The sequence below is a fragment of the Mchenga conophoros genome, linkage group LG11 (genome assembly GCF_057382185.1).
Source record: "Mchenga conophoros isolate Kocher_MC1m ecotype Shallow Benthic linkage group LG11, M_conophoros_male_GT1.1, whole genome shotgun sequence".
In the NCBI taxonomy this organism is placed as follows: domain Eukaryota; kingdom Metazoa; phylum Chordata; class Actinopteri; order Cichliformes; family Cichlidae; genus Mchenga; species Mchenga conophoros.
Genome location: NC_140536.1, coordinates 26,069,021 through 26,083,146, shown reverse-complemented (window position 1 = coordinate 26,083,146; position 14,126 = coordinate 26,069,021). Strand labels below are relative to the sequence as shown.

General features: G+C 40.9%; 1 protein-coding gene across 1 annotated transcript; it reads left to right on the top strand.

Moving 5' to 3' along the window:
* Positions 1-238: 238 nt before the first annotated feature.
* sphk2 (sphingosine kinase 2) lies at positions 239-13,806 on the top strand. Its single transcript, XM_085291941.1, has 8 exons — positions 239-346; positions 4,301-5,889; positions 7,696-7,845; positions 7,931-8,025; positions 8,136-8,251; positions 9,205-9,408; positions 9,541-11,155; positions 11,451-13,806. Exons 2-8 carry the CDS (start codon positions 5,433-5,435, stop codon positions 11,511-11,513), a joined length of 2,700 nt encoding a protein of 899 aa, XP_085148067.1. The 5' UTR covers positions 239-346; positions 4,301-5,432; the 3' UTR covers positions 11,514-13,806.
* Positions 13,807-14,126: the final 320 nt, after the last annotated feature.

Here is a 14,126-nt window from a genome sequence, read left to right as displayed (position 1 = left end):
CAAAATACACCCTTCATTGTTAATATGGTGGAGCTCGTGTTAAAGCACCAGCCATGCTGGAAGACAAGAATGGCATGTGGCTAATAAACTGAGGTCCCCACGTAAATGTTACAGGACACGTCTTTTAATTGGCATTTATCAGCCGGCCTGATAACAAGTGAGTTGGCCAGGAAGTGCTGGTCTGTCAATGATTGGAGAATGTCGGTGGGTGGGTGTTCTGTTTTCCTTATCGTCATTGGATTTCCTCTCCGCCGCTCAGAGCTGCTGCTCCTGCGTCTCCACATACTTCCTGCACCGAGCCACAGCATTCAGAGGCTATCTGTCGAAAGAGGGGAGCCAAGATGAGGTAGTTGGGGCTTTTTCTTTTCTTCTTTAAAAACCATGAAATGATATTAAACATGGGTTATACAGATATGCTTCTGGCGACATACAAAGCTCGAAAACAACTTTTCCTGTTGCTCATTTTGATAGGGTCTTAATAACTGCTAGCTAAAACCATGTGTCCTATGCGCTAATTTAAGTATTTAATTAAACAAAGGGGGCATTTTATTTCGATTTGTCCATAGTGTTCCTCACTAATCTTTAGTGGAGTTATATTTGAATAGATTTGTCGGGTTGAACTGGGACTATATGTCAGTTAGAAAGCCCCTAGTTAGCCCCTGTGCAGCGTGTCAGCCGTTTACATTAGCTAATGTTAGTGACGCTCGATTCACAACTATTGCTTAGCAGCTCTGTTTACCGTACACAAAGACCCGCTTCCTGCAGTTCATATTTCACCTTCTCATTTCTGGCACTACAAGCTAGAATTATCGGCTCTAGCTCGCCTGTGCTGTAACTGTCAAAATACAGCTAAACATGAACAGGTTAGCAGGCTAACAGCCTGTCAAATCCATGTAGCATTAAAGTTTAACCACATAGACGTAGCTCTTACTACCAGACAAGCTGCTAATAAATGTTTAATAACGCCTTTACTACAAGAGCGACCTCGAATTCAAAAGTGTAACCTTATCGAAAATTGGCTTTGTACTTTGAAGTCACTCAAAGACAACCTCATTGTGTGGGAGACCAAAATTAGTCGGAGCATAGTATTATTATTATTATTATTATTATTATTATTATTATTATTATTATTATTGGGTGTCCCCGCCCTGCGATTCAAGGACAGGGTAAGGTGCAACAATGGGCATCGGTAGGGTCTTTTTCTGTGTGTGTGCTTTATCAGGACGGGACATCAGCCAAGTATTGATTTTGTCTACACCACAGCTTGCATAATGTTTCCTGACTGCTATAAAAGTTGAAAGATGTGAACAGTTTATTAATTTAGGGTAAACCGAAGTCCCAGGTGAGACTGCAGCAATTGTACTTTATGAGCTAAAGTCTAATGATCTGTCTCCTGCTGACTTGGTAATTTATCATTGCTATAACCTCACGTGTAATGTAATTTGAAAATAATACATGTGTTTCGGTGTATTTTGATTATATATCCAGGGTTTTTCTAGGGTCAACATGAGTATTTTATGCAGAAGTCTGTGCGTTTTCCTATTATATGGGGACATGTTGTAAAACAAAGTTATGTTTAAGCTTGACTGAATGAAATCCCACTTTCAAAAATCATACCTCTGTTTGTTTTACTTTGGTAGAAGTTTAAAACCTTTTTGGAGGGAAATAAAAGATTTACCATACAGGGAAAATCCTGATATGGCTCTTTGATAAGAGGTGATACCAGACCTCCTTGTTTGGTACAAATATGAGACTGTACTAATGCTTATTGCAAAGTCTGTAAAATATAATACAATTATTTAGGTTAGGTTATTTAAACCGTGAAAGAGACACTGTGTCCCTAAATCCTGTTACGCAGAAGTTACCCTGAATTAGAAAAAAAACACATGAATTGTCATGCAACCTTTCCTCTACAAAAAATAGTGTCTCAGCAAGCCAGTTGAGGATGTGTGACTCTTGAGTCATTACGTGGTTTATCACAGACGCACCTCAGGTCAAAGGGCATAACGAATCTTATATTGCTTCACCCTGTACCCATAATCAGTTTTCTTATCATCAATGTCCTCCTCTGTACTTGACTGAAGTATTGTTTTTGTGCAGTACAATCAATCTAAAGTTTTATTCATTTCATGTAATTTACTGTTGTGCTTCTTAAATTTTGATTTCTTAAATATTTGCAAAATCATGTCATGGTTATCACCACAGCGTTGTGGTGTGGTCATAGTGCTGAGGCTTGTACTGGCAAGCAAGATTCTGCTCTTACTGAGGTAACATCAGCTATAACACTGGATTATCAGTGTTACAAAGGGTGATTCGCTTTTTACCAGAGTAAATGATCTATTCTGACCCATGGACCTAATGGTACAGCTATTTTGAGGGGGTGAAGTTTTTGTCTGAGAAATTTTGAAAAATGAGAAACAATGGATTCTTAGTGCCATCCATCCATCTACCACTATCATGGTTTGAATGTGTACCAGTCTTACCAGAGTGACCCCCCCCCCCCCCCCCCCCCCCCCCCCATTGCCTCCCCTAGTACTTCCAGGAAGACGCCAAGGTATTCACAGTCTTTCTGGGAGATATAATCTCTCCAGCACCTCTTTGGTGTACCCCAGAGCGTCCTCACGATAGGACATGACCAAAACAGTTCACCTTGGAGGCACCCAGGGAGCATCCCACTCCTTTTGATGTGTAGGAGGAATGACTCTACTTTGAGCCCTTCCAAAACGACCAAGCTTCTCACCCTATCTCTAATCTGCTGATTGTGTTGATGATGTCAGTATTTCAGTTCACTACCCAGAGCTTGGGTCCACAGGTGAGGGTAGGAATGTAGATCAACAGGTAAACCATCAAGTTTAGCTCTCTCTTCACCGCAATAAACCGGTTTATCGTCCACATCATTGCTGATGCTGTGCCAATCAGCCTTTCAAACTCGCATCACTCATGAATCAGACCCAGAAATAGTTAAACTCCTTCACTTCGGCCAGCAACTCCTCTCTAACCTTGAGTGGGCAATCACCCCTTTTCTGACTGAGAACCTTGTGTCTTAGGCTACGTTCACACTGCACACTGTCTTAATGCTCAATTCCGATTTTTTGATCAGATCCGATTTGTTTGTCTGCTTGTTCACACTACAAATAAAATGTGACAGCAAAAGCGCTCTAGTGTGAACCCTCAAAGTGGCCCGCATGCACAAAAGAAGACATCACACACAACGCGCTCTGTTTAGACCCAGAGCAAACAGTATTGTTTGACTGATAGCCCTTAATATAAAGACTTGTTTCAGTCTTTACGTTTCCCAATTTTTCTTTAAGTTATAAAGTTATTTTGTTATTTACATATGGCCTAATAATTATCCTTATTGCAGTTTTAGAGAGGAGCTGTGCTTCAAAGGATAGTTGCAGGTTTCTGTCAGAATCTGCAGATTATACAGTACAAATAAAATGTTCACGTTTCTCCAACGTTGTCTTCCCAACAGTTTAGGGTAGGGTCAAAAAAGTCGGATTTGATGCGCTTTTGCTTGCAGTGCGAACATAGCCTTAGATTCGCTAATTCTTATCCCACTTCACACTAAGCTACCAACCACCTCGGTGCTGGAGGCCACTTCCTGGTGAGGCAAAAAAAATAAATAAAAATTGCATGATTCCACAAAAAAGCAAAGAGATTATCCATGGCCTCCAAAACAGAAACCTTCCACAATCTTACTGCACTTAGAAATTCTGTCTACAAAAGCTGCAAATAGAACTGGTGACAAAGGGCAGCCCTGATAGAGTCCAACTTCCACCGGGAGCGGGTCTGACTCTTACTGCTGGCAATGTGAACTAAGCTTTCACTGGCTGTACAGGAACAGGCTTTTTTCTGTTTGCTGCTAGCAAGTTTAAAGTAGTTTTAGTGTTCTGTACGCCTTTAGTAGCATGATCTTAAAACAGGACACCTGTGCCTTGTTCTTACAAACTTTATACAAAGTTTGTGAATAGACAGGAAAACCATATTTTTCTTTATTTTTTACATGTTCTCACACAGTTTAACCTCACTGGCACTGAATTTAAAATGTTTTACATACACGTATGTCAGATCCTCCTGTGTCTTAATGACACATCAAGCGAACGCACTTGCAGGTAGTTTGGAAAACACTGGGTTAAGTTATTGAGCTGATCAGTGCATGTTAGAGTAACTGAAACCAGATAAGGAAAAAATATTCAGGGTATGCTGAACTTGCTTCTTAGTCAGGCCCCTGCTTTTGTTTCTTTTTCCTACTGTTGTTTTTTTCCACTAACTGCTGTTCTCCTTTGTCCTCAAACAGGAACAGAGATATTTGGGAGGGAACGTGAGGCTTGACTCAAGGACTTTAAGATGACATAAACTAAGGACCCAACTGGAACTGTCTCCTTGTTTGTCTTTTGTTTTGTTTCTGTTTTTGTTTTTGATTTCTGTTGTCATTTTTGTTTTTTCACCTGTCTTTGTGTTGCTCCTCCTCTTGGGGGGTAGTACTTGATTGAGTGAATGTTATCACACTACTGTCTGGAGAACTGGCTTAGTCACTCCTTTTGTCTGCCTCCTTTATGTCACTTAGAACAAGATAGCAATAGAAGTGTCAAAGGTCTTGAAAAGTCTGCACTAATCTATCTTTGTGGCATTAATTACTTTTTGGGCAACACTTAAAATGCAACTTACTTTACAAAAATCTTGTGCATTAATTTAATTTAATTGTTGTAACCTCCTTGTCTAAACAAGGTGTGTTTGTGTTTTGTCTTGATCATACTTAATGATCATTTTTAATGCAACTAAGAGTTTCATTTTTGTCCATATGTGTAATTATTTAAGGCGAATTGTCATTGTTAAGTAGCTGCTGAGCTGCCCTGTATTGCTATCACAATAGGCAGCTTTTACATTGTAATGTAAACTTATTTTTATACTTTGTGAAGAACACTTTTTTTTTTTTGCTTAAATGACTGATTCTACATTTTATAAAAATCCTGTTTGTTGTGACTATGTTGATGTATTTTCTGTCCACTTTCCAATTCGGAGCCAACTGTATGAGCTGACAGCTCCACAGATCACACCTTGATGGGAGGTTTCTAACTGTGACACAAAGACTGGTCTTAAGCAGTTCCCATCTTCACTGGATCAATAAAAAATACTCTAATTTGAAGAAGGATTAAACTGGGAACCGTTATTTGTATTCTTTTCAAATGAAGACATATATCTGAACTGGAACGACAGGAAGATCATTTTTTGTGACTTTTACCCCTTAAACTGAAGCACTGACAAAAAGAATGATTTCGAAGAGATTTTAAGGAGAAAGTTCTCGACAGACATAGTCTTTCAATTTGTGCTGCAAAACATGAACAGCTGGTAGATTGCCCAGCTCTTCAAGCATCTGAGTTCAGAAGCCCTTGTTTTTTTTTTAGACTGATTAACTTTGAGCAAAGAAAATGCGATCCCCAGAACCTTCCTCACCTTCTCCAGCAGAAGCTCTCCTTCATGGTCAGTTTGCCAGCTGGGGAACAAACAGCAACAATAACAGTAGTCCCAACAGCCCCGGTGGTTCAGGAGGGCTGTCCCCAGCTGCTCCTCCAACTCCAGCTCCGGCATCCAACTACGCCCTGACCCTCACCCACACCCACATACATATACAACGCCTGTCCCCCCGGCCTGGAAAAGAAGCTCGTCTCCTGCTACCCTTATTAGAGTTGGTGGGATGCAGCTGCCCCCGGTCCCCTGCTCCCCCTCTGCTGGTGCTGTACTGGTACCCACCAGGAAAACGAAGGAAAGGAGTGTCCCGGCGCAGGCAGGTGAGGGCCTATCTGGCAGAAAGCAGAGCTGAAGCTGAGAGGTGGTCGGCTGCTGTACAGTGTCTACTTAGAGGTGTGATGGTCACTGCTAACACAGGTGAGTGTATGTTTTACCTGTGGTTTGTTTGTGCAGCTTGGATCTTGTTTCTAAATGAACATACCAATTTTGCGTATTTATATACTGTAGAGTGTGATTTTTTTGTTTTTGTTTTATTGCATGAATTTTATTATGTTGTCTTAAATGTAAGTATGTCATAATGATAAACTTTTATTATAAATGACCATGGGCAGTAGAAGCAAAGCTTTTGAACATTTTCCAGGAGTAATTCAGACAGTTTTTATTTTATTTTATTTTATCACAATTTAATAATAATAATTTAATAATAAAAAAAGCAAATTAGTGAACAATAAGGCAAAAAATTCATTAAGGCAAAATTCAGTTTTCCGATGTCTTATATACAACTACATCTGCTCTATTATATTATATAAGACTAGGCTGAAATCGATTTGATAGTGGCAGCAACTGTAAACCACAGTTCGCCCTGATCGTTGGTACTGTACACTGAGCTGATGGCCTAATTAAAAGAGTAACACTAATAGCTTATCACAGTGTTTATGGAGCTTTAGCCTTTGTATTTGTCTCCTTGATAAAGTCTTGAATTTCAGATGCTTACAGTAGAAAACCTACACAATGTAGCATCAATCCACTTTGCTCCATGCCCTCTTTGTAAACTTCTACTAAGCCTAGCGTAATGTCACAGGGAACCAAGACTTTAATGTATTACATTTCCTCACTGAGGGCACAAATGGTAACAAGACTAGTTTAACATTTTGGGGCATTATATAAAAGACAAATGAGGATTAACACTAATGCACCCTAAGAGGCTGTGAGATTTAGCATCGAGAGCTTTTGGATTTTGTGTGTTTCACATAACAGGATCATTTTCTTTATTTTTTTTGTGGGGGTTTTTCCATCTAAACCTATACGTCCTTCCTCTTATCTTTCCTGCACATGTGGTCTGTATCTTTCAGTGTCTAATGCAGAGACAGAGGGCGGGGAGTCACCATCCTCAGTTATCTGACAGCTCAGCATGAACTTTGTGTTTGTGTTTACTTTTTTTGTCTCCATTGTCTGTGTGGCACAGAGTTAATCGGCATCTCCCATCTTCTGTTTTTCTTTTCCTCGTCTGTAGGCTCACTCTTTAATCCTTAAGTCTCTTAAATCTCCTCGTCTTCTGAGATCTTTAGTGCATACCCTTCACTCGCAGTGATGCAGCTGTCATTCTTTTTTTAATTTCTGCTTGTGTAACATTCATAATCACACTTCTGAATCACTCAGTGGCCCAATACTGAGAATGTTTATGCTGACGGGCATTATAGGTGTGGTCAGATGGGTTTTCCGCACAATAGCGTGAAGTGTGGTTTATTGCATAATCAAGGATTATGTGACAGCACAGCCACATAATATCCTCTCATGCACCAGTGGTTTCATCTATAACATACTATAGTTTATATTGAATTTTATCCTTAGATATTTACTTTCCCCACAGGTTTTATAGAACAGGACTAGAGTAATTTCATTGCCTTCGTATGCCACTGTTTAGTTTTGACCAACTATAATACCTATAATTTGAAGTCTAAATGTGCCCTTTATCATATATCTGACTTTAAATGATTGACAAACTCACTCTTGAAGGACAGTGTGATATGTATTCTGTCAGGAGAACTTTAGGAGGCTTCAAATGGATAAATGCATTCAGAGTCCAAGGTTGGGCAACACTGTAATACCAGCTTAGCTTAACCAGTTGGCTGGTTTTGAAAATGTGCTGAACCACTTTCTTTGTCCTGGACCAGAGCTGTGCAGGTTTTAATTAATCCATCCTGTTCTGTCTTTCTTGTGAAGAATTTTCAAGAAGTCTGCTACCTCGTCCCAGGCGACTACTGTTATTGGTCAATCCCTTCAGTGGAAGAGGCCAGGCAATGCAGTGGTGTCAGACCCACATCCTGCCAATGATTAGAGAGTCCAACATCAGCTACAACCTTATACAGACAGGTAACACCCTGAGGTCTAAAACATCCCAATGAGTCAGAATGTATGCATTTATATGGCAGGCATTAACGTAATTACCCTCCCTCAGAACGCCAGAACCATGCCAGAGAGCTCATCAGAGAGATATCACTCCCAGAGTGGGATGGCATCATCATTGTTTCTGGGGATGGTCTACTGCATGAGGTAAGGTGTTTTTGGCCTGAGAGGACAACCAGGCTGAAATTGTGGCACGTAAATGTATGTCTATGTCTAACACTGTGATTATTTAAATCTTCTGTCTTGTTTTCCTGCAGGTAATTAATGGGCTGATGGAGCGCTCAGACTGGGAACAAGCAATAAAAACACCTGTCGGGATTCTACCCTGCGGCTCTGGGAATGCACTGGCTGGCTCCATCAATCACCACGCAGGGTGAGCACATCTGTTTAGGTTGAAGCTTTTCTTCCAGCTGCCTGTACAGTGTGGAATTAGGTGGAACATTAAGTCTTCATATCTCCCTCAGTGTTTGCATAGTGGATGATTTAAAGTAATGCTGACAGTCTAGATTGTGTTTGCTGATAACGGGTGCAGTCAAGTTAATTCTTTAAACTTTATGACCTCTGAATGAGCCAATCATATTACAGATTGCATATGCAGACTCTTTCACAGCAAAACTTAACCAGTTTAATATTTTTGACAGAGAGTAACAGAAACAAGCTGTGATACCCTGAAAGAATTATCTGTTTTCTGATACGTTTCTGGAGAAACTTAAAAAAGTGCACTTTCTGTAAACCCTCAGCCAGCTATCTCATCCTGTGAGATAGCTGGCTGGTCAAAACAACTTTTAGCCAATGAAATGGCTCATTTTTAATCTACATTTTGATACCAGGTTCATTTTCTAGCCATGAATCCTTCTGTCTAGAAATAATTTTCTATGATTTAAACCTCCTTGGATCTGCATCACAGAGGGTCTCAGAGTCAATGGATGCTCTCTTTGCTAGTGCTGAATTTTCTTATTATATTCATACATTCATATGATGGCATGTCTCTTTTGCTTTACTGAACTTCCGAGAAGAATATCCAGTTGTCGTGACATTTATGTTCAATGTAACGTCCTTATCTGCTGGCTTGTACAGGGAGGTTTAGATGATCCTGAGACCCTCTGATGTAGTCAGATGATTTTAGTTTATTTTTATGAAAACTGACCTTACAAAAAAGCCCATGGATACCCAGATTATTCTGTTAAAATAAACTACATAAAAAACAATGTTTTTTTCCTAAACAAAAGACCGTAGAATTATGTATATTTGTTTTGTTTAATCTAGTCTTTGAATAGCTGTTGTACAGATCTGTCTTTATTTTTACTTTTTTTTAAATTTCCTCAGGTATGACATGTGCCTTCGAGAGCCCCTCCTTTTGAACTGCTGCTTTTTGCTCTGTCGAGGCGGAGTCCGACCCATGGACCTGGTCTCTGTGACAACAAGCCCCGCCCCTTCCAACAGCAACCGTGCTGCAGGACCCAGGAGACTGTTTTCCTTTCTTTCTGTTGCCTGGGGCTTTGTGTCCGATGTGGACATTGAGAGTGAGAGGTGGGTGTTTCAAGTTTTCAGAATCTTAATCTAATGTTGTTTTCTTCATAAAAGCCTGGCTTATAATTTATTCTGGATTATGTGACGTCAATTTCAAAATGTAGCTTCACTTGCAGTCTTGTCTTCTTCCAGGTATCGTGGTCTTGGCTCAGCTCGCTTCACCCTGGGCACATTAGTGCGCATAGCTTCTCTACGATCCTACAAGGGTCGTCTCTCCTTCCTACCACCCTCTGTTGTCACCACATCACCAGATGCCACACCTCCACCAAGGAGACCGCTCTCCCGCAGTATCACAGAAGGCCTGGAGGGCTTCTGCCGCACGCCTATCCATCGCACCTGCTCTGACATGGGCATCAGTGAACAGAGGAGCTTGCGCAGGGGTGAGGGAGAGAGGGAAAAAGAAGAGAGGCAAAAGGAAAGGGAGAGAAGAAGGGAGAGGGCCAGGGGAGGAGGAACTGGTGTGGTGAGGGCAAGCAGTCTGGCAGAAGACAGAGAGAGGGAGGGACAGATGGAGATGGAAGCAGAGGAGGAGAGGTCAGGGACTTGTTCAGAGAGATCAGGGACAAGTTCAGAATCAAATGAAAGGGATGAATGCAGTATGGGAAGGGAAGAAAGGCTGGAGAGAATCAAGGATGAAAGGGAAGATGATGGAACAGCAGAGCAATACTCAGAGGAGATTGAGGAAGATGATAGAGGTAAGGACGGGGAAGGGAGCAGTGGTTCTGTAGAAGGAGAGGGAGTGTTGCATGCGAGAGAGCTGGGTGAGAGCTATGGGGTTGTCATGGGGCGAGAGGCAGATGAAGAGCCAGAGGATGGCGTCACCCACCAGGATTGCCTTCATGAGACCAGGCAGGCAGTGAGAAAGAATTCAGCCCCTTCAAGCCAGATAGCCGAAGCTCTCTGCAACCAGCCTCTCAGTCAGGAGGCTGATGCAGATTCAGGCACTTCAAATGGCGTCGATGATATGGATCTGAATGGATCTTACTACCGGAAAGATTCATACACACTGGATGTCGCTCGTGAGCGAGCTTTGACGATCTCCTCTCCCTTTCGTCATTCTCCCTTCTCTTACAAGGCCAAAACCCTGGACAAAAACCAAAACGCCTCCCGGCCAAGGCCCCTCTCCCTCCTTCAGCACTCCCAGACAAATTCCCTCCCACCTAAACTCAACTCTCTCTCCCTGTCTCTTTCTCCCACACCCCCCTCGTCTCCTTCTTGTGCCTCCCCACACTCATCATCCTACCTCGCTCCTCGTCCTAACACCCCAAATTCCACATCACCCTCGCCCTCTTTACGCACGCCATCCTCTTCTTTTAACTTTGACATTGCTGAACCAGCAGGACCCTTCAAGAACCGTCCATCATTCTCGCTGCCTTTAAATCTAGCAAGGGATGACTTGTTACCCCCTCTTGACCAGCCCCTTCCCACTCGAGACTGGATCACCATTGAAGAGGACTTTGTCCTGGTCCTGGCCCTTTATCAGACCCACCTTGGGGCTGACCTTTTTGCTGCACCCCAGGCCAGGTTTGACGATGGGCTGATCCATCTGACTTTTGTGCGAGCAGGGATCTCTAGAGCAACTCTACTGAGACTTTTCTTTGCCATGGAAAGAGGAACCCACCACTCTGTCAGCTCTCCCTATGTGAGCCACGTTACCTGTAAAGCATTCAGGCTGCAGCCTCTGTCGGCACGAGGAACACTCACTGTGGACGGAGAGCTTGTGCCCTACGGGCCGCTTCAAGCACAGGTCAGAAAGAAAAACAAGATTTAGCATAAATAATACTTGTTGAGTAAAACCACAGTGATAAATTCCTAGGTCTTTTCATTTGTCTCAGTCTGAATTTAGTTTGTAATAACTACATGTTCTGTACTTTTAAAGCTTTTAATTAATCATCTGATTATTCATTCACATTGCCAACAGCAACTTACGTACTGTATGTTTCTACTCTCAACACTTAAGTACTGTGTGTTCTGTGCTGCTTTTTTTTGCTAACACTTGTGATTAGTAATATTCATTTTCCTGATCTCTTAATGTTTTATAGATCCATCCTTCCATGGCCCGTCTCATTGTTGGAGACTCTGGAGAGAGGATTACCAGATTCTAATCAGGGATTGGTTGATTTGATTGACATATCAGCACTCTACTGAATTATATAATCTCTGTTGCCATCCATAGTCTGAGAGGACAGGAGTAGCTGAGAGACTTCAAATAGCCCGAATTGCAGAAACTGCTTTTCTACGGATTAATGAAAGGGATAACCAACCAAGCCACGCATCACTGAAGCATCTCTGCAGGGATTAATAGTGAATTTGAAAATGGATGAAAAATGCACCTCATTACATAGCTGTTGGATTACGCACAGTGTACCCTGAGAAGCATGAAAACAGCACGGCCTGGGATGATGAGAGGGAAAAACAATTGAATGTTTATGGGTTTTTGTGCAGATAGTGCATGTGTTGGATGTATACATAACAGTATGCATGCAAAGAAGCACTACCTGTTTTATTTTTGTTTTTGTTTTTGCCTTACGCTGAGATGAAGAGAAATCAGATTAAATTCAAAGAATATCATTTGTACACATGAAAAGCTATAAAAATGTATTGAGATTCTCTTAGGCCAAGAGCCAGTGAAATTATTGCCACGTCTCTATCATCAAACAGCCTCATCTTACATCAACATCCAGATGTTTGAGTATAAAAACTTTAGTCCCTGAAAGGAATGCCTTATCTGATACTGTACAGTACAGCTGTACTTTTATCCTTTCCTTCTTATGTATGAAACTTTAATCTTCTTGATTTCCGTTCACCTATCAAAGTCCTTTGACTACATTTAAAAAACATAAAGTCTGAGCGCATGTGACTCGGCCACTTTTGTGTATCAGTGGAGAAAAAAAGTGACTACAAGTAATTATTTTTCTCATGCAAGTAAATCCACATAGAGCAGCAGGATCAAGCTTTTCAGGGTCACCACATTAGTAGGAGCAGTGGATCCGTTAAAGGGTGTTCATCACCAACGTTTGCATAATCTGCCTTTTTTTCTTAACCAGTGGAGGCAAAGTGATAGTGATGTTTAACAGACGTTGCATGCCTCAGTTAAGAAGTAAATTTCACATGTATTCTTCCCAAACACACTGAAGATCACAACACTAGAACAATTCAAACTATAGGGTAACACTATTCTGTCTGATGCAGTGTTTTGTTTCAGAAAGTAGATCCACTAGCATTAGCGTCACCTGACATGAATTAACTGTTGCACTTTGAAGACTCTTAGCTTTTGAGGATGTGACTGACCGTTAACAAAGTCATGTTGAAACTCTAAAATCCTGCTGTAGAGTCAGCACTAATCCCCAGCGTTGTCAGATCAGGTGGTAAATCAGATAGAAGAACAGCTTGCACTTTGAGAAATTTGCCAGCAGCAGAGGCAGTTTGTTCAAGTAGGCAACAGACTGATATTTAAAACTGAAATATATATTTTGAGACTACAAGTATTTCCAAATGTTGATGAGTTGAATCAAACTACAGAGGTTGAAGCCCTTTGAGGATTTTTTTTATTTTTTATTCAAATCTGCTGATACTTGGACGAAGAATAAATCATTAGCATGTGCAGTTCAATAATCAGGAAGTTTGTGTGCCAACTGCTTGGTTCATCATCAACTTACTGTATGTCTCGGTCATACCTGGACAAATCAATGCCTTTGTATAATAAGCCTGTAAATTCTGGCTGTTGATCATGAACTGTTTAAACCTGACTGCAGAAAATGGAGTAAAACTCTTTTGCTTACCAGGATGTTATTTTTTTGCTTTTGTTTTTATTTTGTGTTCCTTTGAGCGCACAATGCAGCTATTCTACCACAGCTTCACTGTGCTTACACAGCTACAGAATGTGAGTACAACATTTTGGGTCTAGGCTTGTAATATTACCAAATAGATGAGTCTCTATACACTTTGAATGGAGTTTTTGCCAAAATGTTTACCCTTGATGTTTAAGAGACTAGTTATGACCATTTACCTTCCTAAACATTTTGTTGTCTATGGCCATAGCTGAGACCAATTCCTATATGACCATGATGGGGTATTACCCTTCAGTTGCTAATGCCATAAAGATGTCTGTAGTGGGCTGCCTGTAATGAAATTGTAATTACTACTAAAACAATGAAAATATATACATTGTACAGTTAATAGTTATATATGGTTTTCAATAAATGTAACTTCATATGTTTGTTTGGAGCAAATTAATGCCTTATTTTGTCTTTAGTCACTAAAATGCCACCACATTTTTATAATAGAATTAAACCGTTTGATGTGGAAAACAGGAAGCTTTTTTCACGTATCTAAATGGCTTTTTTATCTTTTACCCTTCCAGCAACGCATTCATAATAAAATTGATCTGTAACTGTCGATCCTTTTTTCCCTCTTAAAAGTGTTATATATACACTCACCAGCCACTTATTAGGTATGCCATGCTTGTACTGAGTTGGACCCCCTTTTACTTTAGGATTGATTAAATTCTGCATGGCACAGATGCAGCAAGGTGCAGGGAACATTTCTGAACGATTTTGGTTCATATTGAGTTAGAGAAGCAAAGGTGAGATGGCTTGGATATTAGTAGAGGAGAGACAGTGGATATATTGGACAAAGGATTTTGAATTTGGAGCTGCCAGGCAGGAGGAAAAGAGGAAGACTAGAGAGATTCATTAATGTAGTGAAGAAGGATGCAG

Excerpts from the sequence above, each read along its gene's own strand:
- sphk2 (XM_085291941.1), top strand. The coding sequence starts at position 5,433 with ATGCGATCCCCAGAACCTTCCTCACCTTCTCCAGCAGAAGCTCTCCTT. Across the intron at positions 8,252-9,204 it reads TCCATCAATCACCACGCAGG|GTATGACATGTGCCTTCGAG; the intron begins GTGAGCACATCT and ends AAATTTCCTCAG. Across the intron at positions 11,156-11,450 it reads ACGGGCCGCTTCAAGCACAG|ATCCATCCTTCCATGGCCCG; the intron begins GTCAGAAAGAAA and ends AATGTTTTATAG.